Source organism: Acomys russatus, chromosome 27 (genome assembly GCF_903995435.1).
Source record: "Acomys russatus chromosome 27, mAcoRus1.1, whole genome shotgun sequence".
NCBI classification, from domain to species: Eukaryota; Metazoa; Chordata; class Mammalia; order Rodentia; family Muridae; genus Acomys; species Acomys russatus.
The window spans coordinates 49,635,289-49,663,146 of record NC_067163.1 but is presented as its reverse complement, the minus strand read 5'-3'; the positions used below and the strand labels follow the sequence as shown (position 1 = coordinate 49,663,146).

The 27,858-nt window shown below is 33.6% G+C and overlaps 1 protein-coding gene across 1 annotated transcript in view; it reads right to left on the bottom strand.

Annotated features, from left to right (window-relative positions):
* Positions 1-2,880: 2,880 nt before the first annotated feature.
* The window catches only part of Spock3 (SPARC (osteonectin), cwcv and kazal like domains proteoglycan 3), a 404,228-nt gene continuing 379,250 nt past the window's right edge, over positions 2,881-27,858 (bottom strand). The window contains exons 8-11 of the mRNA XM_051169561.1: positions 13,305-13,526; positions 10,000-10,062; positions 6,324-6,461; positions 2,881-3,810 (exon numbers count right to left, since the gene is read on the bottom strand). Coding sequence (XP_051025518.1) covers positions 3,638-3,810; positions 6,324-6,461; positions 10,000-10,062; positions 13,305-13,526 — 596 coding nt within the window. The 3' untranslated portion in view covers positions 2,881-3,637. The remainder of the gene's footprint in view (positions 3,811-6,323; positions 6,462-9,999; positions 10,063-13,304; positions 13,527-27,858) is intronic.

The window sequence follows — 27,858 nt, the reverse complement described above, 5'->3', positions numbered from 1 at the left end:
AGTATTAATTTTATAAGAAACAAGACATCAGAACACTTGTTGCATATATGAGATAATTTATGCAGGTCTTTAAAACTGTGCACTCTACACTATAAGCATAACAAATGAACGAAGACTCATGAGTTCTGTTTAATACTTCCATTAGCTTTCCATGAAATACTGTGAAGTGAATGAAGGGAACAAGATTTCTCAGTACCTGGTTTATTAATTAATCATACTATTTTATAAAATGACTGGATATCATGATATTTAATGATTAGCATGTATCTCACTAATTATTCTCTTCAATTACACATCTTAACATGTCATTTTAACTGGTATACACACACACACACACAAGGAGAGAGAAAGAGAGAGACACAGAGAGAGAGAGACAGAGAGAGAGAGAGACAGAGAGAGAGAGAGACAGAGAGAGAGAGATATTATTTGTTAATTTGTAGATTTGTGATGTACCAGACATTGAATATTTTCAATGAATACTTTCTATCATTTTCTTCAATGCTTAGTATTTTGTTGCAATTCAAACAGTCACATGAGTTTTAATATGGTGTATTTTGAAAAATAATGCCACCAGAATGGAGATTAACATATTATTTTGTTTTCCTACCCATGAATCAGAATCTAGCTTAAAGAACAATAAAACATTCAGTTTAGTCTATCATCTAGCTAAGGTTATTTCCCTAAGGCTATGAATTAGAATTGTTATAATTTATTAAAGTTCAAAATTTCTTCTTTATTTAAATATGTAAAATAAAATTGTTAGCCAGGCATTGGTGACACACTTCTTTAATCTCAGAGGCAAGCAGATCTCTGAGAGCAAAGCCAGTCAGGTCTACAAAGCAAATACAGGATAGCCATAGAGAAACCCTCTCTCAAAACAAGAAAAATCAAACAAATAAATAACAAGTAAGTAAATAAAATAAAAACTGTTGATGCACTACAATACAAAATACAACTGTGTCAGTTTATGGACTAGAAATATATGTATATTTCTATCTTTAATACTGGAATTATTTAGAATAAAATTAGTTTTATCTGTATTATTACTTTATTCATTGATAAGTCTCCAGTGTTAAAATAGTGAATGTTTACTATAAGCATCAGTGCTTACCATCTTGGAAATAACTGTCCAGATATTAATGTATTAAATTATCAGAAGCAAAATGAATTATACCTTGGTTAAGGCACTTAATACTTCCTTAAGGAATTTTTATGCAATAGATTAAAATATATTTACTGTAAACAAATAATTTACATAAGGTTCGTTAATCTTGGATATTTGTTGCACTGGGGATTGAACATAGAGACTTTTAATCCAGGAGAAATGCTATACTACTAAACTGTATACCCAGTACTGTACTGTTTCCATAAAGGATTTTGCTGTAAATTTGGTTGCTATCTTAGAAACATGAACAAGGATACTATAAAAGCTTAAACTTGAGATCATAGTATTAATCTAAATATCTGTATATAATTTATCATTTGTATATAATTTACCATTGTATATAATATACCATTTGTATATAATTTACTTTATGGTCTTTTATGGTAACCTCAAGTAAATTTTTATGATTCATACACATTTTTCTTTTTTCTTTTCTTTCTTTTTTTATTTTTTGTTTTGTTTGTTTATTTTTCAAGACAGGGTTTCTCTATGTAGCCTTGGCTGTCCTAGACTCCCTTTGTAGAACAGGCTGCCCTCAAACTTACAATGATCCTCCTGCCTCTGCCTCCAGAGTGCTGGGATTAAATGCGTGCACCATCATGCCCAGCCCATACACATTTTTTAAAAAATATTGCTATCCAACCATTTTCAGCTGCATTCTTACTATAGAAATATAGTTAAGTGTTTTAAAAGATAAATACCAAAATGAATTTTGAAATACTACTTTTGGAAAGAAAAATTATTTATTTTGCAATATTTTGACAAATGAACAGAAAAAGATAAACCAACAAACAAAGGTGATCTTATTGTACTCAAGACACTAACAACTCTGGTTTAGAAACTGAAAAAGTAAATTCAGAAACAATTCTGGCTTGGCCACTATAGTATGCTATTTTCCAGAGTTAAGAAACAAATTAAAAACTCTTCATGCCACTATGTATACCCCAGGAAATCATTAACGAAGTGTTTACTTTGGTTACAAGATTCTTTATTTTGTAAACTATACATAAACAGTAAAAAAGAAAATTCATTATAGCTTAAATATTACATAAGTTCAACATTAAAGGTTTTGTTTTGTGTGTATAAATTAAATGGAAAGAATTCACCAAATTTGTGTTCTACGAATAATATTCCAGGAAATCTGTAAATTCACTGTTAAAGTGAAAGATATCAATGTGTAAAATTCAACAGGTTTTCCCAGTTCTATTATGAGCACAAAACTATTGGTCTGATATACCCAAGGTGGTGGTATGTCAAAATGTCTACACAATTAATTAACATGCTAACTGATGGTTTGTGAACAAAGTAAGTTTTGCTTCAGTTAATCTTAAATGCTACTCTTCACAGTAATTATAAACAAGTCCATATGGGATAACGTAACAATAGAAAAAAAGAAAAAAACATATTCCATTTCTTCATTCCAGCAGTATCTTTAATAGCAATAATTTGTTAATTGTGTGTGCTTAACATTGCCTAACGTCCTATACTGGTATGCATGCTAACCCTTTCTATTTCTATTTTGGCAAGGCACCATACTCTAATTTCAGAGCTACTAACAAAATTTGCATGATTCCAAGATCAAATGCAAAAATTTTATATTAAATTAAAAAAGTAAGAACTCGGATTTCTTAATTTGACCTTGGAACAAATAAAATATATATCATGGGAAAGCTGTTGAAGTAAATCCTCTTCTCTTCCTAATCGAAATTCTGTACCCTGATTTCTGGACAGAAAGATAGAGAAATGTAGAGATGATTCTGTTTAAGAATATTTTTAAAAATCCAAGTGATAAGTGATTCAACTTAAATTAAACATTAGGAAGGAAAACTAAGCGTTTTAACTTTCAGAATCCATGGTCTTTCTAAACTTCACATTGCATAAAGTATCTAATAATATGCTGAAGAACTTCATAAGTTAAAAATCACCACTAAATAAATATTCAGTTGTGGTCATTTTGTTTTACCATTTGTCATCTTTCTTACTATTCCGACTACAAGTTTTGGGAAGATGTCAAAGTTGACTTGCAACTATCATTATGCATTAACTGTGGCTCATGCCATGAACACTTGTGGTTCAGGTTATTAATAAATTATTATAAATTTAACTTATGAAATCTGTCATAAACGCAACACATATGATACCAAGCACACATTCATTGTTATTTTGTTTTGGGAACAATTACATATTGTGTTTTTATGAAAATCTTGTTACAGTAATCTTCACAACTTTCTATATTCAGGCTACCATCTGTATGTGTTTTCTTTTTTTCTAAGGCATATAAAAACTGAAATCAAACAATTCTTACTTAAACATAATGTTCTAAATGTTCTATGGTTTTAGATTCAATATTTGAAATGATTATACAAAATATATGTGGGGTTTAGAATCACTTTGTTTAGGAATAACAAGGAAATTCTCAGTATACTATCATTTTTTAAATATTAAAAATGTAGAATTTGTTGATGTCACTGATCAGATATATCCATCATGGTCATCGCCATCATCATCATCATCATCTCCTTCATCCTCATCATCATCTTCAATATCATCCTTATCACTCATAATGTCATCTCCTTCACCTTCATCATCATTCCATTCACGGAAATCTCCACTTGCAAAATCTCCAGAGATCTCAAAATCTATAGCTGCAAAAGCAAACACCGTATTTATTTGACTACACAATGAGATGATTCACAAGTTATGTAAATAATAAGTAAAACTGAAAGGTTTGATAAATTTGTATTTGCTGTCTATCTCAACAAAGATAAAAGGAAACTTCATTCTTGGGAAATCTGGTGCATGTCAAAACTCTCATTGTTGAAACTTGTGTGCTCAAAGTGCTGGGCTGTTTAAGATTTCCAGTTTAATAAATTTGCCTTCAGCCCAAGTTTTGTAGAATTTCATGTCAGATTATGAATCACATATATTATTTGAAATTTCTCATAAAATATATGAGGGGGGACGATTGTCTTAGCAAAACATGTACTTCTTAAATTTAAAAATCAAACAGATGAGCTATCTGATACTAACATATAACTTTATAAATGTAACTCACTTAGTGACCTCGAGACTGGTGGCTATTCTAGATAACTTCACTATTACTTGATTCCTTTTAATGAAACAGTTTTTCCTAGGAAGGATTAATTTAGAGTTGTAACTACTAATACAAAGAACTGGAGAAAGTTCCAGAAGATAAAAGGGGCAAGGGTGTTGATATTTCTAGAGAGCCCCTAGAAACAGCATTAGCTTGCTAAAATATTGATGCATAGTTTAGTGGATCCTGTTGAAATGTGTCAGACCGAATTGAAAGATGATAAACTTGTGTTGATTAAACCAAAAGCTTTCTAAGATTGATTTTCTGTTGGCATTAGAGCAATAGAAAATTAATATTCATTTTAACTTGAAAGTATTAATATTTTGAGAAAATTCATTTAGACCTCATATAAGTCCTCAAATGATACTGTATTTTTAGTCTTAATTCTTATAAGTCCTACTAATGCATTTAGATTATTGTAAATCGGTTGCTGTCACAATATACTGAAATTACCATCTTATGTCAAGAAAAACTTTTCTGAGATTTCACATTCATATATTTTATAGTTGCAACACCATAAGAAACTGTAGGAGGAAACTATTCAACCTAATAGTTTTTCACTTATTTTATTCATCTGCACACAATTTATATTTGGAAGATGAAAATTAAAAAACTTTATCCATCACTGATATCACAAGTAGATAAAGACGTTGACTATGCAAGACTGATGCTATAAAGGCGTGCTCTCTAGTTTTTACACTGTGTAAGGTAGGTACTGCATCCTGCTGTTTTCATCATATAGGAAAGGTCCTAACTCCAGCATGTTATGAAATATCACAGAATAAATACATGCAAGCAAGTAAGGGAAAACTATGTATGTAAGATTACTTGTTAATGTTTACTATTTATTTCTTCTTAAATACTCCTTGCTGATCAGTCTAAAAATTACACAGGAGAGGCATGTCATCACTAAGTTCTTAATTTTCTGTATGTTTATTGATAGTAGTGACAATAAAACCCATTGGATCTGTTTTATGGGATTTTTAAAAGTAATTAATTAAGCAAAGTACTTACTCTTTGCTGTAACAATGCTGAAAGACACGAGAAAATGGAATAAAGTTTAATTTGGGCTAAATTATAAAGTGCATGGCCCATCATGGCTGGGAAATATGGTAGCTGGGGTGCCACCAACAGCTGGAACATTGGGAATGAGATTTTGTGTTGATGGCAGGTGCATCTTTCATGGCACACCAGGAAGGAGAAATTGACACCCAAGCTGAGCTGTCATCAAACCTGCAATGTCCACTAGACTGCAAATTCTCAGGGCTCCATAAGCTCCCCAATAGCATCACAATTTGGGGGACAAATATTTAAGCATAACACACTGATGGGGATATGGGGATAGGAATTTTAATTAAGTATTTTATAGTTAATTATTCATATACTATAAACATAAATATTATTTAAATCTTGGTTTTTGGATATATTTTGCTGGAAATTCAAAATTGTAAAATATACATGATGCCAAATTCTTCTATAATTTTTACACAGACACATAAAATCCCATTCACAAAATAATTAGAACACCAACCATAACTGTCATTTAATATATAAGTGATGTGTTTCATACCTAAACATAAGGAAACCAGTAATGTCTTAGCCCAATTTATTGGAATTTGCAGAGTTGAACTTTTGTTTTGTTAGAGTGGCTTCATTTGATTTGGATGGTGGAGGTAACACTCCTCAAGTCATTTTCTCCTGAGGTCTGAAAAAAACTGCTCCATGTGGTCCTGCAAACACTATGCACTGTGTTTTACAGACTTTAATTAGAATTAACTATAATGTCTGCATTTTGACAGACATTTTAACTTGAAATAAGAATCAGAACTTAGATTTTAATCATTCTTAAAACACTTCAATGTGTCTGTTTCAAGTATTGTATTGCTTCTATACAAGTTTACACTGAGCAAAGACCAAGTTTACTTTTCACCCACAGCATTCATATACGCTGTACATAGTCTATAATCAGAAAAGAGCATTACTTCATTAATTGCTTGAAAAAGTTAATGAGTCTTTGGCTTATTTGTATGACAGGTAATTGTATGAAGAGAGCCTCTTTCTTACCACAGTCTGCAACACCATTTATTCTGGATCCTACGACTTCATTTCCGTATCTGTCAACACACCAGCACTGCCCTACACTGCCATGGCATTGTGTTGGCTTGTAGTAACCATCTTCATCACATAGTGGGATGTACTGTCCTGTGAATTACATGACGGCACACACAAATACAAAAGTAGTTTATTAATAAGCTGTATTTTTTTTAAGGAAATCATTGTGTGTTAATGTCCTAAACATCAAAACATGATTGACTCTTTGTTTATATTAAATATTTCAGAATACTTAGCAGAGCATACGGGACTCTCCATTATCTTATTAAAGACAATTTCTTGTTTTGTTTTCTAAAATTTTTATTGATATATCTCCTTAGTCCATATCAAGCTGTTTCTCCCCAATACAGTATTACTTTGCCTATGTCAGCTGAAATCCTTCCCCATTATGTAAACTTTTATTTTAAAGCTTAGATAAGAGTCATGGTACAAAGGCTTTGTTCTTTCTCTTTTCTCTCTCTCTCTCTCTCTTCCTCATCTCCTCTCTCTCTTCTCGCTCACTCCCTCTCGCTCTCTCTCCTCTCTCTCTCTCTCTCTCTCTCTCTCTCTCTCTCTCTCTCTCTTCCTCATTGTGTGTGTGTGTGTGTGTGTGTGTGTGTGTGTGTGTGTGTGAATTTCTCTGTGTGTACTGTCATTATATAATGTTACCATTCTTCCATGATATCATCTCTACTGAGAAGACAGCTACTCCTATTTATAGAATCTGACATGGAACATAGTACATGTCTGATGATGAAGGTTTAGTTCCTTAAAACTTTAGTAAGATTCTTCAACAAATACTTCAATGTTAGGTATATCGTCTATGTGATCAGATATTTTCTTTTCTCCCCTGCTTATTGATTTATATAAACAGAACCATCATGATTTTTTGGTTTAAGACATATCTAATATATGGAGAATATATGAACAACATTTTATGGTTCCACTAGTAGGACAATAATTTTAAATCCTAAAAAGATTCATAAGTCTAATAAATGCATGATATATTTGATTCAAATATAATTCAGCTGAAATTTGTAAACTGACAAAGATAAATATTACCAATATAAAAAAATTGTGAATTTAACAGATTTAAGTTCATCCATACAAGAAAAAATGTTTGTATTATTTAAATATTTTAAATATTATGATTTGAGAAAACATATTGCCATCTCTTTTATGCCAGGACATTTAGAAGAGAACTCTGGTAAGCATAGCAAGGCACTGTCGACATGAATGCAAACTGATCTGCATATTTAAACAAATGATAATACCATGACATAACAGTTGGCCAAATTCAGTATGTGTCATGATCCCACGCAAGTCAGAATGAACACTGAGGGCATCCAGTCTTATAATACCTACATTCTTATGAAAGGAGATTGGAAACTCTTCCCATTTGGTCATTAAATGTGATTTTTAAGTAAGTTCAAATAAGAATAGCAAACAACCTAAATAAATTTCAGTGTAATTTGGCCTTGATCAACTTAATGGTATGATTGCAGAAACATGGTCATGCATCAGCATATTATCTCCATTCATGGTTTATATCATAACAAGCAACTAGTCACACTAGTTTTATAATTATCACCTTTTAACCTCAAGTAGTTTATGACAAACCCCTTAATTAGTTGAATGAGGTGCCCTGGGTTAAGAACTCTTCAACAATATAAAAAACGTTCTAATCTTTAATGTATTTTGACACAGAGAGTACTGGAAAGCATGACTGGAATTGGGGAGCTTTTTTGTAGAAACTTAGTGCAGAGGATCCTCCTCAGAATCAACAAGAATTTCCTAGTAAGAGGAGATATGAAGCATGAATCCACCATCTTCCATAAACAGACAAGGCTCCCAGCAGTGGGACTGTGACATCAATCCAGACACACAAACTTCAACCTACAATCTGCCCTGCCTGCGAGGTGTGGTAGGGTAATTGTGGCACAGAACTTCTAGAAAAGGTCAACCAATGACTGGTAGAACTTTAGGCTCATAAAGTGAGAGGGATCCCACACCTGACCCAGCCTGGATGGCCATGAACCAGAGGCTGGGCATCCCAGAAACCCATCAGATAGAACCAAATACACCTTGTGGGGTGTCAATAAAATGAATCCAGTGATATTCTGCTATACTTATGGATGGGGGCCTATCCAAACTGTCATCAGAGAGGCATCATCAAGCAACTGATGGAAGCGGTTGCAAGAATACAGTCAAACACTAGTCAGAGACAGAGGAGAAGGAGAAAGGGTTGCAGAAGCCATAGGGGTCAAGGACACCACGATAATGTGGCCAGCAAAATCTACTAAGCAAGGCACATAAGAGCTCACAGATACTGAAGCAACAATCACAGATACCGTGTGAGTCTGAGTTAGATCCTCTGCATATACATTATGGTTGTGTAGCTTGGTGTTCTTTTGGGACTCATAACAGTGGGAGTGGGTCATATCGCTGACTCTTACCTATGCTTGGGACCCTATTCCCTATACTGGGTGGCCTGGTTCAGCCTTGATAAGAGGGTTTGTGCCTAGATTCTTTTTGCTAAGTTGTTATGCCACGTTAGGTTGACATCCTTGTCATCCCCAAGGAAAATGTAAGAAGAATGGATCTAGGGAAGAGGGGAAGTGGAGGAGTCCTAAGAAGAGTAGAGGGAGGAAAAACTGTCTTCGGAATGTAACACATGAATGAAGATTACAAAATTGATGTGTCTTAATTGCAAATATACTTTACAAAATAATGTTATTAATCAGAGTCAGAGATATTTTGAAGTCTTAAATATGAATGTTTTCATATATGCTCATGATGTGCTGCCCAATGTGAAAATATTAACAGGGCACTTATGATACTAAAATATAAACAGTGACAGAACTGGTCAAATCCAGTTGTATCATAGCACTAATAATTTCTTAGATTTTACAAATGAGCTAAACTATTCATCACATGCACATAAAAGGATGGAAAGGAAATGCATACAATGTATTCACCATGTTAACATTTTTTTCCAATTTCAAATGATCTCAATTGGAATTTGTTAATAATGTGCATTATATGTATAAACTGTAATGAGATATAACAGCTTTATGATGCATTGATAGGGGTTTGGCTAAAATATGCAATTCTTATCTATCTATCTATCTATCTATCTATCTATCTATCTATCTATCTATCTATCTTAGATATCATGCATCTGCCATCTACACATGCATCAACATTTACTTACTAAAATCTAGAGTTGAAAGTTTACTAATGAAACCGAAAAGTCCTGCTCAAATTTCTCTGTTACAGAACTTTCCATTCCATGTATTTAATCATTTTCTTAAATTTCATATAGATAGTCATACATGATGCCATCAATTCTTAGGTGTTTAATGCAGAAATAGACATTTCTGCTGATTCTTAAATTTAGTATTGTTTAAATCTCTTTTTACTTAAAAACTTTCAAAATGAACATGACGTTAGAGCAATAAAACAGACAAATTCTTCAATAGATGAGGTAATAAAAGTAAGTTCAATGGCTTTCCAAAAGTTCATAAATTTTGCTGATGAAATTTAATGCAGTCTGTCTTTGTTGGATTAATATTGATTTCATGTTGCTGTTTCCCTAGGGTTATTTATATCAGCAATAAAGCCTTCAGAAGAATGAGCTGTGACTCACCTAGGAGCTTCTTTATCCCCTGTCGCTTCTGAAGGTTGCTGAGCTCTGTCTGGCATGGGGGGTCTGCAATGACATTAAACACAGTACTTTAAGGACACAGCTAATCAAACAAAATGCACTTGCCATGCAATCAACTTCAAGCTGGTCTTTTTATTTCATTAAAAGACTCATGCTGTCCATTTGTTGTCATGGCATCACATGTATGGTGTGGATATATCATGATAGACATGTGTGGAAATATCTATGAACAGACGCATGATGGGGTCTAATAATCTACCCAGCAATGGGAGTTCTTGCTGGTATTCCTGGGATGACAGAAATTTGATGAAGAATGAAAATAACATATACATAGCTGATGGAATATTCATAAATTTTACATATAAAAGTTTTCCAGCCTTAATCCAGTTGATTGCAGATCAAAGAACTAACTCATCTCCCTCTTTTTAACATAGGTCATAGGAAAATAGACAATTAGTTTTCTTTATAAAATGTTCCTCGAAAAGAGCAATGCTTTTTCCATTTATATTGAAAATTTATCCATTTTGTTATTGTATAACATTAATATTGTATTTTGCTCTTTCTAGCTTCCAAGGATGTTTCAAATATGAAAGGAACTTTAAAAACAGTATAATGTAAATTTTATAAGTCATGTTTCAAACAATAACTTAGAGAGCTCAAGCCAATTTGTAAGTATATATAGTGTGTGCTGTATTAAAAATCAATCACATGTGTAGAAAATTAGAATAGTCTATATAGGTATAATACAATATGCATTCTTGTATTTTATATTTATTTATTTTTTAATTAATTTATTATTATATATAAATAATATTATTTATTATTTATTTTATATTATTATATAATTAATTTATTTAATTTAAGATTAAAATACTCATGCCAAGTTTAGGTGAATGGCACCAGGAAAAAAATGAACTATTTTTATATTTGAGATATGTAGAAAATGGAAAGTAGTATAACTGTAAAAGAACACTAAATATCAATGTAATTACTATTATTCTTCACTCTATACACCCAGGAAAAATGTAAAATATATACCAAAAGTCAAATAATTTCTATGACAACTGCAAAATAATTCAATCATTAAAAGGCATCCTAAAAAAGGAACAAATATGTATTTCACTATACACCATTTATTTAAGCATAATGTCAGAGGTTTAACTTTTAATTTTAATAAAATACAATTATATCATTTCAAAAAAGGAACAAATAATGTGCTTAAACTGTATATTTTCTAGATCAGCATGGGAGGTAAAAATATGCTATTTGAAAAAAAGTGAAAAGGTAATTTGTTTTAAATATTGAGTAATTAATTTTTTGTTCTTCATCTTAAAATTAGTGAAAGTTAACTTTTCTATAAAATAAAGAATATACATCAATATATTCTGATGTGTCAAAATAAAATTTTTCTCATTGTCTTATTGACATGACATTAGGCAAGCTTTACAATATTATTAAAACGTCTTTAATGTGCTGTAAAAGAGAAATGAATTTCTTTTATTTTCACTACATAAGTGTGGAGATTTATGCTGATATGTACATGAAATCCCAGCTACTTTTGAATGTGTTTTCTGAAATATTTTTCTATTTTTAAACTAAATATTACTTATTTCAATTCAAACATACTTTTATACAATATTAAATATTCCTTTCCCCACTCTTAGAATGTCATATCTGTCATGTACTCTCAGGCTCAAGGAATTCAACCTTGTAGATTCTGCATGTTTGTTCATGTATATGTATTTTTCAATGTTCATTAGTAAACATGAATGACAAAGCAAACAACAAAACCAAAATGGCAACACTTGAATTATAGAAACATATGGACAAATACATCTTAATGACTATACACTTAAATTTTCTATCCTCCACTTAAAGGTACATGAATTATGAATGACTAAAATGTCATTTGAGGGAGTACTTCCCCACACAGAATGCATATGAAATGAATTCAATAGTGTGTATTCATAAGTGTGTAAAACATGAAATATTCAATAAGTGAAATCAATTTTATTTATTTATTTTTTTCACTTTTTAACAATTAGAAAATAGATTTTTTTTTGAAAAATAAAAGAAAATATTTTCTGATTATGGTTGCCCTTCTCTAGCTCTTCCTAGACCGTTTGGACTTCACCATTCACCCAAACCTATTTTACTTAAAGTTTTTTACAGATAGTTAATGCCTCCTCCGTAGCTACACCTGTGGTTGACTCACTTCTAATCAACGTGTAAACAATTATTTCCTTCTTGACTTTAAAACTATTACTAAATGTACATTATTGATTTAGCAAAGCATTTTTTTTTTTATAATTCCATGTGAGGTACGGTCATAATTGCTATACGTTAAATCTCTTGTTAATTCTTTCTACCTTCATCAAGTTTAAGAGGTTAAGTCACCATCAGCTGCACCATATCAACCTGACTTCCAGTTTATTCAGTTAGCACCTACATAACAATGATTCTGTAGTTTTCCAAGTATTTATGATAATGAGATGAGGCTTAGGTGCTTTTTCCCTGCATGTATTAAGGCATGATTAAGCACATTCTGGAAGCATGACTCCAAATTTCAAGTTGATTTCTATCTCAGTTAGAGTTGGAGGGGTTGGAGGGGGTGTGTAGGAGGAGCGGAAAAGAAGAAAGAGAAAAGATGTGTGATGCTATTCTATTTTGATTAAATATGTATAATTTATTTTAAAGGGTGTACAAAGGACATTATTGTTTTTCTTTGTGACTCACTTCTTGCAGAGTTTTGGAACACTCACTAGCAAATTTTTAACAAACTAAACTATTTTGGAAAGATTGAAAGACGAAGTAATTTTGAAATTAAAATGAGTAAAACTAACTTCTTGGTAAATGCTGTGCTTCATGCCACTCATTTATTAAGATTACAAAATGGAACATTAAGACTCCACACTACAGTGATAAAAACCCCATTTATTTTACACTGTGGGGAAAGCAGACAGCAAATTAATTTCAATGATTACTTTTAATATCTATGGTCTCATATCTCTGTGTGCTTCTTTCTGGTTCATAATGAAAACTATAATGAAATACATTAATATAAAATATTAATTACTATTTTCCATCTTATTTAGAATATTTGTACTTTTAGCACAATTTTTGTTCAATATGGTGTATATTTGTTCTTTCATTAAACATTTCAAATAGAAAAAAAAATACTAAAATAAGTGAAGCAATGGGTTGTGTTAATATTTTTTATTATGAGGGAAAAGATAAAATTTGAAATGTAGGTCAACTAATTCCACCATAGTAGCTTCATCTTTTACCTTGCTGTCTCTGGAAACAATAGCACCATTCATTGTTAGATATCAAACTGTCCTTGTATGTGTCACAAGAATTGAAGAACGCCTTGGTGCACTGTTCGTTCTTATCAAGGTATATGCTCCCAAGTTCTGACTGATCCAATAGCAGGTCGTAGTTTGTATCAAGCCTATTAAACATCCAGCCAAGTGAATCCTTGCAAATTGGCAAAATGCTGGTATCAAATCCTACATGCAAAGAGAAAACTATTAGCTCAATATGAAAGATATTATCGTATAGTAAAATAAATCAACAAAGTGAGCAAGAGCAAGAGGGACAGTACTGGCTAGTCAGAAAAGCAATATTTTAACTTCAACTTGGGAAATTTCTTTCAAAGTACATTAGCCATAAAAATATCTATCTCTAGCTTTGAATATTAATCAACCAGACAACATCTGTTACTCATTAGTCATTCAATGGAATGCAGTATTGCAATTATATGCTATTTTGCCAGTCACTATTAAATCCTCTTCAGTACTGACTACATCATCATAAATTGCGAAAATATCACTTAGTAACAAAAGTTGGTGAAATCTATTTCCATATGAAAAAATGAATATTGTTTCTACCCAAGCATTAATAACACATACTACATAATAGTTCCCATATTGCCCTGTATTGGTAAAACTATGGTGAATGTAGCATTGCACACTAAACTGTTAACAAAAGAAAGAATATCTATGAGGCAATATTACTCATTCTGACTTCAACTCATCTTGTGGTGATGTTTTTCAGATAAAAATGAACTATAGGGGGCAGGAGGGTACGCTGGAGGGTCGAGGGGGTCATGAAATGGCAAGGCTGGGTTGTTTTCCAGTAGTGTGTTATTAGACATGGTTCATCCACCCATGAAGCACTGAGTCCTACATTTTATCCAATGACACCAACTATTTAAACCATTAAAATATTACCCCAAATTACACAATGCTATAATTCCTCCAACTGGAGATACGATGTGAGTCCTTGCTTTGTGGAACATGTAATAAGATACTAGATCTTAAGAAAAAGCTTATTAACATTGTTCATGAGTCACTGAATCCTGAGAAGGCGTGCTATAAGGATAAATAACTTAGGGAATCCACATAAAAATGTTCATTCCCCGTGAGAGACATCTTTCCACGGGGCTCATGGAAAGCAAGGCAGAAAAACAGACAGAAAAGGCAAGCTGAGAGTCATAGGTAATTTTGGAAAAAATGATAAAGGTACATCCACCTGCCTTTTTAATTCTTCTAAAATGCTTTAATTACTTAGATAAGAGATAACTATCGTACCCCGCTAATTCACCCAGAAAACAGGTGAAAAAAATAATGTAATTTTACCAGCAGGAAAAACTAAAGAGACTTTTCCTGAGTGTGGTGCTATGGAGAGAGAGCTCAGAACACTGAAGAGGGGCAAGGTGTCTGAGAGACAAAAGAAAACGGAGCGGGAAATGGCAGAGTCTGCAGGAAAAGATATGGATCGTTGCCACACAGCTTTACTGGTAATTGGTAATTACACAGACAGAATTAGAAGGAAGGCTATAGGATAGAAGAAATGGCTCAGGGAACATCAGAGAGATTGCTACTAAAGGAAGCCCTCAAACCACAGAGAGAAGAGTCTTATAGAATACGAGACTTGACAGATAGAAAATAAATAAGTCACTAATAAAATGACACATTAGAGTTCAATTTACTTTAATCAAACATTAAAACGAGAAAATTTTAAAATAGGTAGAAGCAAAATCGGTGTTCCCATAGAGCACTGGGTCTTAGCTTGTGGCTAGTGACCTCCATAAGGGTCATAGATCAAATATCCCACATATCAGTTTTTTACATTACAGTTCATAACTAGCAAAACTACAGTTATGAAGCAGCAATGGAGTACTGTTATGGTTGGCTGTCACCACAACATGAGGAACTGTATTAAAAGCTTGCAGCATTAGGAAGGTCAAGAAACACTGCTACAAAATAAAATAAAATAAAATAAAAAATATATACTGTTTGACTCTTTTTGCTTCTAGGTGAACTCACTCATTATGATAATGGTATATACTCACTCATATTGAGACACTAGCCCAAGGGGCGTGTCCCATGAAAGTCTTCACTTACCAGGAAAGTGGGTAGGAGGGAGGACATCCTATTGGGACTTAAGGTGAGAGAAGCATGGGAGAATGGGGAAATAGAAGTATCCAGAGGGTCCTAGAAACCTACAAGAATAACATTATGACTCGCGGATCTGGGTCCAGGGGTCTTGCTCAAACTATGGCACCAGTCAAGGACAATATAGGAATTAACTTCGAACCCCTACCCATATCTAGCCAATGGACAGGACATTCTCCACCGTTGTGTGGAGAGTGGGGACTGACTTTCACATGAACTCTGGTGCCCCATTTTTTACCACATCTCCTTGATGGGGAGGCCCGGTGGCACTCAGAGGCAGGATAGCAGGTTACCAAGAAGAGACTTGATACCCTATGATCATATACAGGGGGAGGAAGTCCCCCTCAGTCACAGACATAGGGGAGGGGATTAAGGGGAAAGCTGGAGGGAGGGAGGAATGGTAGGATACAAGGGATGAGATAACAATTGAGATGTAATATGAATAAATTTATAAAATAAAATAAAGTGAAGGAAAAAAACAAACCAAAGGTTCAGTACCACAGATATGAGATAAAAATACACAAATCAGATGCAAAACACTGCAAGTGATTTCGTGCTGAAAGAAAAATAAACCTCCTAGCAAAACCTTTGACAAAGTGATTGGATGCTTAAGAAACGATGAGACTATATCTTCTGAAGGAACAAAAGGAAGAAAGATTTTATGATAAAAAGAGTTAGAAGTGTTAATTTTCTGATATAATAAATAATAGTATGTAATATAGGAAGACATTGGATTCCCTAAAAGGGAAAAAATTGAATATTTTCAGGAAGTAGCATAGAGACGTTGTTTTAAAATCTTTTAAAATTAACATCTAATGCAAATTATTAGATTCATACCATATCTTTATAGCATAGGTAAAACAAATATAGCTCTATATTAGAAAAATTTAAATTTTCTTTTCTTTTATTTATTTGTGTGTGTGTGTGTGTGTGTGTGTGTGTGTGTGTGTGTGGTGTGAAGTAAGTCAGAGGATAACTTGAGGATCATTATTCCCACTTTACTGCTTGGAATCAAACTCAGGTCATCAGATGTGGAAGAAAGCTCCTTCACCCACTGACCAATCATACCATAAAAAATGTGAGTTTAAATCCTTATATTATCTATTAAGTGGAAAAATGTTGGATGATTTAGTGTGTGTAGTTTCCAGCATTTTGTTAACTTGTCACAAGCTAGATTTTACCACGAAGAGAATCATCATTTGAGAAAATGCCTCTATAAGATCGCCTGGAGGCAAATCCTTAAGTTCTTTTTTTTATTAATGAGTTATGCCCCAGGCCACCAGGAATAATACTACTGCTGGGAAGGTTTTCCTACATAAGACAACGTATGGAGTAAGCCATGGGAGCAAGCCAGTACGCAGCATACCTCCATGGCTCTATGTCAGTTCCTGTCTCTGGGTTCCTTCCTGAGTTCCTAAACTGATTTTCCTCTGTGAATTGTGACCCAGAATTTGTAAGTCGGGTGCACTCTTTCTGCCCCAAGTTGCTTTTGATCATGGTGTTTTATCGTAGCAACAAAACCATAAAATAAATAATAAAGTGTGGCTTTATTACCAGAAGGTAATTCAAGTAAATAAGAAAACATAGTTCATTGATCCAAAACAAGGCAATGTTGGTGAAAAAAATGAAAAAAGAAGAAAATTTAAAATATAAAATAAAAAATTTATAAAAGAAACTATATTATAATCAAACCATGTCAGTAATTAAATGAAATATAAATAATCTAAACATATTGCTTATAAGGCAAAATCCTGCCCACTGTGATTAACAAAAGCAAGATTTAGCTGTATATTGCACTTAAGAAATAATAGCTTATTAAGATATTGAGGGAAATGTATTATGCAAACACTAATAAAAGTCAGAGTGACCAAACTAATAAGTCAGCTTAAGGCGTAATGAACATTAGCACCAGATGATGACAAAGGGTTTAACAAGCAGGCCTGATGGTTCCCAGTGTGTGAACTCTCTGTAATGAATATGCTAAATGCCTGAGACTAGGTATGAAACCACTGAGCGGAAGAATAGACAGATTCACAGTTATGACTGGGGATTTTAACATTCTCCTATAAGTAACTGCTAAAATGAGTAGATGCAAAATTAGTGACCACATACTAATCTGATAAACCATACCAATTATCCATAGAATCAAAACAATAGAGAAGAGAAAAATCCCAGCAAATGACGAAAGAATGCACAAATGTTCAAGTACACATGAATCATATCCTGTGTCATAAAGATGTTAAAAAAAAACATATGAAGAATTATTTAGGAATATAGAAAAAAGAAAACAAAAAACAAATAAAAATGAATATAGGAAACATGTTGTGCTATAATCCAGTCACCGAAAGAAATATGAGAAACATAATCAAATACATTGAAAAGAAAACCTAGCCAGAAAATAAACACAAATTAGATGGTTTTAAATATGATAGTGTGACACAGCAGAGATGTAAGTGTTAGAATTCTATTTCATACTAAATGAGTCTTGGACAAATTTGAATTTATATACACAAAAATTTTTGAGGAATGGGAGGCAAACAATATATTATTAGAGTTAGTTTAGGTTTTTGTTTTGTTTTGTTTTTTGTTTGTTTTGTTGTTGGTTTTTTTTTTATTTTTTATTTATTTATTTTTTGCTTTGCGAGACAGGGTTTCCCTGTGTAGCCTAGACTGTCCTCAAACTCACAGAGATCCTTCTGCCTCTCTTTTTTCATTTGTGTAGAAGTGTATGGCTGTGTGTGGGTATACACAAGTGATTGTGGTTCACTTGGAGGCCAGAGTTGTCTCATCTCCCTGGAACTGGAGTTGTAGGTGGTTGTTGGCCACCTGACTTGGTACTAGGAATTAAACTTTGGCCTTCTGCAAGAAGAGTGTGCACTCCTAAACACAGGATGACCATCCCAGTCCCATGTACTCAATACTCAAAAAGTTAATATATATGTATATATATATATATATATAATATAAATGTAATTTACATGCAATAAGTCCTAAAATATATATCAAATATTATGAAATATATTTAAGTAGTATGGTTAAAATAGATTCTTATAATATGCAACCACAACACATTGTGGTCCTTTGAATGAGAATGGCACCCTAGACTTGTATTTCAAATGTTTGGTCCTTACTTAATGGAGCTTTCTTAAAAGGATGAGGAGGTATGGTCCTGTTAGAAGTGTCTCACTGAGGTAAGCTCTGGAGTTTCCAAAATCCAGGCCTGACCTAGTGGCTCTCTCTCTGCCTGCTGACTAGAATGGAGCTCTCAGCCACTCTCCCAGCACCATGCCTGCCTGCCTACAGCCACACTTCCCACCATGATGATAATGTTCCCCTCCTCTAAGTAAAGGATTTCTTCTATAACTCTCCTTGGTTATGGTTTCTCTTCACCACAATAGAACACTAATGAATGCAATACTGTATAAAGCATGAATTCATTTATGTAAAATAAAAAAAAACTCATAAAAATGCACATATTGTGCAAATCTGTATGTGGTTAGCTTTTTGCCAACATATTTTTACCCTTTACTGAGTGAATAATTGATGTCAGTGGAAGAAAAATAATTATTTTTACATAAGTAAGTGCACAGGAAAAATATAGATAGTCAAAAAATGTAAATATTTAATGGTAAATATATTCTTTCTCCCTGTGATACATTGGAAATTATTTAGCCTACCAAAGTCTCAAAGGAATCACCATAAAATTAACTGTAGTTTATTCATTAGCATCTAGCTCAAGGAAAAACCCTCTACAAATAACTATGGATTTGAATTATTTTCTTTATATTTAATTTATACACTTCTCTTGCTTTTACTCTTAAATCTCAAACGTTTCACAATATGTGGTAATGGAATGTTCAGTGATTTTTTTTCTGAAGTTGCACTTTGTGGTATTCATATTTCCCATTATGACAGGGATAAGAAGACTCCCAAGTTTTTTTAAAAATTTTCATTGTCCTAGTTGCTAGGGATGATGAAAATTTGGGGGGATATTTTTTAGCCATTTTCTTCAAAATAGGTTCAGATCCTTGGATAAAAATATCCTGAAGACAATAAACTTTTAATTAGCAAGAAAGGGGTTATTTTGTTTGCTTAAAATGAAGTTTCATTCAGCCAGTGGTTAGAAATCTGCTTCTTGTGGATTCCAACTCTCTGGTGGTACCAGTACTTCCCCTTTGTAGTAGGAAGTGTTCCTATGAATCAGAATCTACCCACAGTTTACTGTGCTGCAAAGTCAATAGAATCATTTCTCAAGAAATAATGGGATGTGATGGGTTTATTGCATTAAATAAATAACAAACATATTCATTTTATAATTATATGTTAAATACAAAGGATATCAATATTTAAATATTAAATGTTGTTTGTTCAAAATTTCAATATTACTACTTTAGGACAATACCTTAGTAGTATTGCTAGGGTACATAATTAAATTTCATTATAGAGAAAGTTACAACATCTTCCTTATAAAAGAAGAAACTGCCAGATGTCTCAATAATTAGAAACACCAAAATAAGCAATGATCTGGTTGTTTTATTTTATTACTTGAAATGAGGAAAGAAAATTTATCTTCTAACTTTAGATCTTTGTTTTCAATATGTGAAGTTCCCTGTTATACCTAGAAGGCTCCTATTTCATTAAAATGGGACATTATTTTTAATCCATCTGATGCCAAATTCAATCTCCCTCTTAATGTGAGGACAGCATGACACAAAGTGAGCAATATCTCGGTAAGAAATTAGAATGTCTTCCTATACCCTGGGGGTTGAAGTAATTCCATCATTTTCTCTCACTGTGAAGAACATTTGGAGTGTAAGAAGCAATATAAGACATCATCCGAATCAGGGTCAGACTGTTCATCTGAGGATTTTACATATGATGCTCATCTTTACCATGCTTTGTAAGTTGAAAAAACAGAAATTAAGAGTACACTCCTTTCATAGTACTAAATAAACTCCATTAAAACCTATTTTAAAACATTCCCAGCACAGTTCTTCTGCTACTCGTTTTTTTTTCTAATTTACAGAATAAAAGCAAATCTTGGCATGTAAATCAAACACACAAATTACAAAAAACCTCAAAAACTAATATTACACTGGTAAAAATAACAAATAAAAAGTGAGAAATTTTATTTCCTTAAGCTGACTATCACAAATCCATGAAAGTGTTTTTAGTATCCCATTGCCCTTCCATGAGTATTAATTTTCAGTGACCATGCTAAGAGATATTCAATCTCTCTCTCTCTCTCTCTCTCTCTCTCTCTCTCTCTCTCTCTCTCTCTCTCTCTCTCTCTCTCTCTCCATATATATATATATATATAAAATTTCTAATGCATTTTCTAATATGAAAATTTTAATAAAGATCTTTTAGAACCTTATCAATTTGCTTCATTTCCTTAAAAAAGCTATGGTATTACTGACATTTGATTGACTTCAACCAATATCTGTAATAATCAGAGTTCAAACAAAGTGTTTCTTTATTGACTTATAATCCTTATGTAAAGGCTTTGATATGAGTTGGTCAACAAAATATCAAATTAGTTTTGTCATGGTGAAAAAGTCTGCCATTATTTGTTTCAAAGTTATATCATAAAAATGAGATGTGTAACTCATGTAAACACACTCAACAATGTTGACTGATAGTGAGTCAAGCAGCCAAGCAACTTCCCCATTCTCCATGCAACCACATTTCACATTCAATATGTCTTCTCATTAGAAGGAACCAAGTATCCTCACAATTCAGTTCACATTGTGGCCACAATAAAGTGTCAGTGAAATAAACACAGATATGCAGATCCTGTATCTTTCCTTTGCTAATTCTGTTCAGATCCTTGGTCAATGGGATGACGTTCTCCACATCCAGCATAGAACTTTCTTTCTTCCTTAAGTATCTCTAGAAATGCTCCCAGAGAGTGTATCTCACAGATGGCTTTAAATCAAGGCTAATATATAATAAAGACTAACCACAAGTCCACTCCTTTTCACCTTCATAGCCAAAAAGATAGATATCTTTTTAAAAATTAATTAATTAATTAATTTACTTTACATCCTGGTCATAAACGCATCACTCCTCACCTCCCAGTAACACCCACCTTCCTTCCTTCTCCTCCATCTTCCTCTCCTATTCTTCAGAAATGGGGAGTTCCATTTCCAATTCACCCCAGCTCACCAAATTACATCAGGACTGAGCATGTCCTCTTCCCATGTGGCGTGGCAAGGTAGTACCACCAGGGGAAGCGATCAAAAATCAGGCAACAAAGTCTATGTCAGAGAAAATGCCCACTCCCCTTATTAGAGGACCCACATGAAGCCTGAGCTGATTATCAGCCACATATTTGTAGGGGGCCTAGTTCCATTCCACATACGGTCCTTGGGTGATGCTTCAATTATAGCAAGCCCCTCTGCATCTTGGTTAGTTGTCCCTGTTGGTCTTCTTGTGGAGCTCCTGTATACACCTCATCCTTTTTTTTCCACCCCATCTTTTCACAAGACTCCCTATGCATTGCCAAATATTTGGCTGTGAATCTCAGCATCTGTTTTAATGGAGTCCCTCAGAGGACAACTCTACCAGGATCCTATATGCAAATATAGCAGAGTATCCTCAATAGTGTCAGGGATTGGCTCTCTCCCATGGGGTGGGTATTGGGTTGAGTTTTTGTAGGTGAGTTATCTAGTTAGAGTGTGTCCTCTACCATCGCTATGACCCCTGATACTATGGATCTCTGCTAGAGTCTTCTTTATATCCTTCGAGGAGCCTACCCTGCCTCCAGCTTGTCACAGAGATGTTCCTGCAGACCATAGTTTCTCTTTTCTTTACAAGTCTTCCATCCTCCTCCCCCTATTTGCCCCAGGTCTGATCTCTACCATCTTATCTCTCTGTGATTCCTCTCTTACTTTGTTCCCTCTCTTCATCCACTACCTCTGTCTATTCTATTTGCCCCTATGGATGAGTTTTAAGCTTCCTCCCTTGGATCCTCCTTGTTACTTATCTTCTTTGGATCTGTACATTGTAGTATCCCTTATCCTGTACTACATGGCTAAAATTTACTTATAAGTGGGAATATACTATGTTTGTCTTTCTGGGTTTGGTTACCTCACAAGATGATCTTTTCTAGTTTCATTCATTTGCCTGCAAATTTCATGATTTCTTTGTTTTAAGTATTCCATTGTTTAAAATGTGCCAGTTTTTGTTTTTGTTTTTGTTTTTGTTTTTTTAATCTGTCTTCAGTCCAGGGATATCTAGGTTGTTTCCAGATTCTGGCTATCAGGAAAAAAGCTACTATGAACATAGGTGAACATATGACCTTGTTGTATTTCAGGCCATTATGTGGATATATACCCAGGAGTAGTATAGCTGGATTTTGAGTAGAGCTATTTCCAATTTTCTGAGAAAGTGCCAGATTGATTTGCATAGTGGTTGTACAAGTTTGCACTGTCACCAGCAATGGAGGAGTGTTTCCCTTTCACCACATCTTTATCAGCATGTGCTGTCACTTGAGTTTTTGATCTTAGCCCTTCTGACAGGTATAAGAACAAATCTTAGAGTTATTTTTGCCTGCATTTCCCTGATGAGTAAGGACTCTGAGCATTTCTTTAAGTGCTTCTCAGCTATTCCAGATTCTTCTGTTGAGAATTCTCTGTTTAGTTCTGTGCACCATTTTTAAATTGGGTTATTTTGTTTGTTCTTGCTTAAGTTCTCGAGGTCTTTATATATTTTGGATATTGACCCTTTGTCAGATGTAAGATAGGTGAAGATCTTTTCCCAATCAGTGGACTGTCAGTTAGTCCCATCGACAGTGTCTTTTGTCTTATAGAAACTTTTCAGTTTCATGAGGTCCCATTTATAAATCGTTGATCTTAGAACCTGAATTGTTGGTGTTGTGTTCAGGAAGTTGTCCCCTTTGCCAATAATTTTGAGGCTCTTCCTCGCTTTCCCTGCTAATGGATTTAGTGTATCTGGTGTTCTGTTGGGGTATTTGATCCATTTGGAATTGAGTTTTGTGCAGGAGAATAAATATGGATCTGTTTGCATTTCTCTACATGTAGACATCCACTTAGATCAGCACCCTTTGTTGAAAATGATGTCTATATTACATTGTATGGTTTTAGCTCTTTTGTCAAAAACAAAGTGTGTGTAGGTGTGTGGGTTTACTTATGGGTCTTCCATTTATTCCATTGATCAATCAGTCTATTTCTACACTAGTACCATGCAGATTTTGTTACTATTGCTCTGTAATATAGCTTGGATTCAGGGATGGAGCTATCTCCAGAAGTTCTTTTATCGTATAGAATTGTCTTAGCTGTAGATCACTTTTAAATGATAAAATCAGTCTGTTCAAAGTCTAAATATTTATTGTCTGTCTCAAATCTATTCAATAGTTCAGTCTGCAGTCAATGCCTTGACTCAAGACTAACTCTTAACTATGTGTTAATGTACAGTTGCATGCATCTAACATAAAGTGGAACAGGACTGGCATCACTGTTCTAAAGTGAAGAACAGGGAGCGGGGCTGCTTATGACAGGAATTCTGGTGCTGGTGAATTGATCACTACCCCGTAAAGGGCCAACTTTGTGAGCACAAAGAGGAAGGTAAAGCAAGCCATCCTGATGAGATGAGATAAGCTGAGGTCATATGGTGTGTGAGGAGGGCCCCCCATCAGAAGTCTAGTAGAAGGGGATAAGACGGAAGAGGGAGGGAGGCTGGGAACAGGAACATAAGAACAAAGCTATAACAATTGTGATATAATGTGAGTAAATTATAATAAAGAAAAATATTAAAATAAATAAATTATAAATAAATAAAATTAAGAACAGGAAGACAGCAAAGAAAGACTAGATGAAACCAAGTCTGAAACCCAGTAAGAATAATGCCAAACCCTGCTACTTCATATCTGTCTCTGGGGATGGTTGTGGTTTTGCATTGGGCTTGTGATGGCTTCACAAGGGCTCATGATGGCTTCACATGAGTTAAGGATGTCTTCACATGGACTCTAGGTCTGCCATCTGCAACATACATAGCCACTCTCTGGTCTTGCTCCCTCAGCATTCCAACTTTCCTGTGGCCTGGGAATACCAAAATCCTATGATCTTCAATAAAGCATAGTTGTCTCCTCCATAAAATGGCTTCACAGGGTCTCCTTATATGGACCATGTAATTCAACTTTTGGCTTCAGCTTTTTGGAGCATCAGTGCAGGGGCACACTTCCTCAAAACTCTTAAAATGTTATGTGTTTTCCATAGTCAACACCATGTAGATAATGTATACAGGTTCTTCTAAGAGCTCAATATATAGTCTGATTACCTCTCATCAAAACTATACTGTTCTGACCAACTTGGAAACTGGTCCTCCAATAACATTTCACTGTGTGGTCATTTTCAAGAAGTCAACTTGTTCCACAACCTTCTCAATTCAGGCTCTCTTCTTGCTAATGAATATGCCTTTCACCACATGGAGCCTTTAACGGGTTTTATCCTAGGTGACCATTCCCGTGCAATCAGTGAGAAGCACAAGCTCTATCTTCAGTGGCACTGATTTCTTTAGAAGGTACAACTGAATTTTTTGCACCCATCTTGTCTGAGATTTTAGACTTGTTCATGCTTTTATTGTAAATCAGATCGTATGCCTTCAATAGGTGTCTGCCCTCTTAAAAACCATGCCACACCCTGTCTGTTGTGCTATGTTGACATTGTCTCCAATAAAAACATTATTATTATTATTATTATTATTATTATTATTATTATTATTATTATTATTATTTAATTCTAATCATTCAAAGTGTCACAGTACGACCAGAAAGTAGCCCAGTGCTCCAATAGAATCCAACTTGAGCAATGTCTAAATGAGACAAAGACATGTCTGAATGTAAAATTATAAATAGTAAGACAAATAGTATTTTTAAATTATTCTTCCTTGTTTAGTCAGTAAGCCAGACATTTCAGCTCTTTCTTGTGTATTTGTCCCACACCTAATAGAAATGAATAGAGACTTTTGTTGGAAAGAAAAGAATGAATTTCTTCAGTTTATTATTTTAATTCCTGCCTAATAATATCTACTTGTGTTCAACAAATTGCTATTTAGCAAAAATAATTTCATGGGAATCAATATAAAACAGTAGATTAAAAAATTAATGGTAAGAAAGCATCTTCATTTTCTACACTGTGCTTCACATCAAGCCATAGTCACAATTCCCTCAGAAATATGGGTATTGAAATCTATCAACATATAAAGTCAGGTTTGTACAGTGATTTCTCTCCCAGCTTTGATAGTGAAATGATTTTTCACATATATTTTAGCTATGTTATTAGGTTTCAATGTGAAGATGGTATTAGCAAATTAGATAAAATCTCTTTAAGAAGCCAGTATTGTAAATAAGAACACATTTTATATAAATTATATTATATGAAGTATATATTATATAAATTATATCTTACAATATCTTTCAAAATTAAAAATACAATTATTACTTTCAAATTTTCATATGAATAATAACTCAAAGGTTTTAGAAATACACTTTCTATAATTGAAATAAGTGTTGGCAGAAGAGACTAGGTTAATATTATTTACTTACAAACAGTTATAGGTTTAGAATGAACAGCATACAGTGTTAAGTATATATTGTCACTGATTTGAGATTTATTTACAAAGAATACTTAAAAATACTGATCGAATTCATCAAAATAAAATTAACTAGATGTTTATGTTTATATAATTGTTATCCAAGTGAATAATATAATTTATTCCAACAACAACTAAATTTATGAAGCTAGCATTAAATAATTTCTAAGATCTCTATTAAGTTGAAATGATATTCCTATGCTAGCTAGCCAAATATCAGCTATTTCTTAATTGACAAAAATACAAAAGGATGCGTTTAAATATACATATTTTACCTCTTTTTTACGGCAAGAGAAATGTGCATTTTGGTGCTGTGAATAAAAATGTTTACTTCACCACATTAAAGAGACTTACTACAAAGTAACATATGGCTATAAAAGTATGAAAAGTATAGTCACAAAATCTACTGAAATTGCTGATGTCTAATACTTTATAATTATCCACCTCATATGTCCTCTATAAAATAAAAATATACTAAAATTAAAATTTTATGTAAGTATGACTCTTAGAGAAAAGTAACTCTATATAAGATATGTAAGACATTATTCTGCTAAAATCGTTTGTCCTAACATAAAACTGCATCCTACTACAAAATGAGTGAGGTAAAATTAAAATATACAAAGATTAGAAAAGGTTCATGAAGCCTTCTTTCATGTCAATGATGATTAATATTTAATTATTTTAAAATTATCATTTAATTAATTTATTCTCTACTGTTTTCCTATCACTTGTATCTACCAGTTCCTCCCTCCCACTCTCAACATAACTGTGGAGAATGACGTGTCCATTGGCTAGATCTGAGTAGGGGTTTAATGTTTACTGCATGTATTGTCCTTGGTTGATGCAGTAGTTTGAGCAGGTCGCCTGCCTGTCATGATGTTCTTCTTGCAGGTTTCTAGGACCCTCTGGGTCCTTTTATTTTCCCATCCTACCATACTTCTCTCACCTCTGGTCTCAACAGGATGTCCTCATATCTATCCCAATCTCTCTTGGTAAGTGAAGACTTTCATAGACATCCCTTTTAGGCTAGTGTCCAGTTATAAGTGAGTATATACCATGTGTGTCTTTCTGCTTCTGGGTTAACTCACTCAGATGATCATTTCTAGTTCAATCCATTTTTCCACAAATTTTGTGATTTCCTTGTTTTTGATAGCTGAGTAGTATTCCACAATGAAAATGTACCCCAGTTTTTTTTTATCCATTCTTTGAGTAAGGGACATTTAGGCTGTTTCCAGATTCTGGTTATTAAGAATAAGGCTTCTATGAACATGGTTGAGCATATGTCCTTGTTGTGTGGTGGAGCATCTTCTGGGTATATTCCAAGGAGTAGAATAGCCATGTCTTGAGGTAGACCTATTTCTGGTTTTTGGAGAAAGCACCAGATAGATTTCTAAAGTGGTTGTAAAGTTTGCATTCCAACCAGCAATGAAGGAGTGTTCTCCTTTGTCCACATCCTCGCCAGTATGTGCTGTCACTTGAGTTTTTGATCTTAGCCATTCTGATAGGTGTAAGATGGAATCTCAGAGTAGTTTTGTTTTGCATTTCTCTGATGGGTAAGGATGTTGAGCATTTCTTTAAGTTTTTCTCAGCCATTCGATATTCCTCTGCTGAGAATTCTCTGAGCCCCATTTCTTAAGTGGGTTGTTTGGCTTTGTGCTGTTTAATTTCATGAGTTCTTTATATATTTTGGATATTAGACATTTGTCAGATGTTGGGTTGGTGAAGAACTTTTCCCAGTCTATAGGCTGTCGCTTTGTTCTGTTGACAG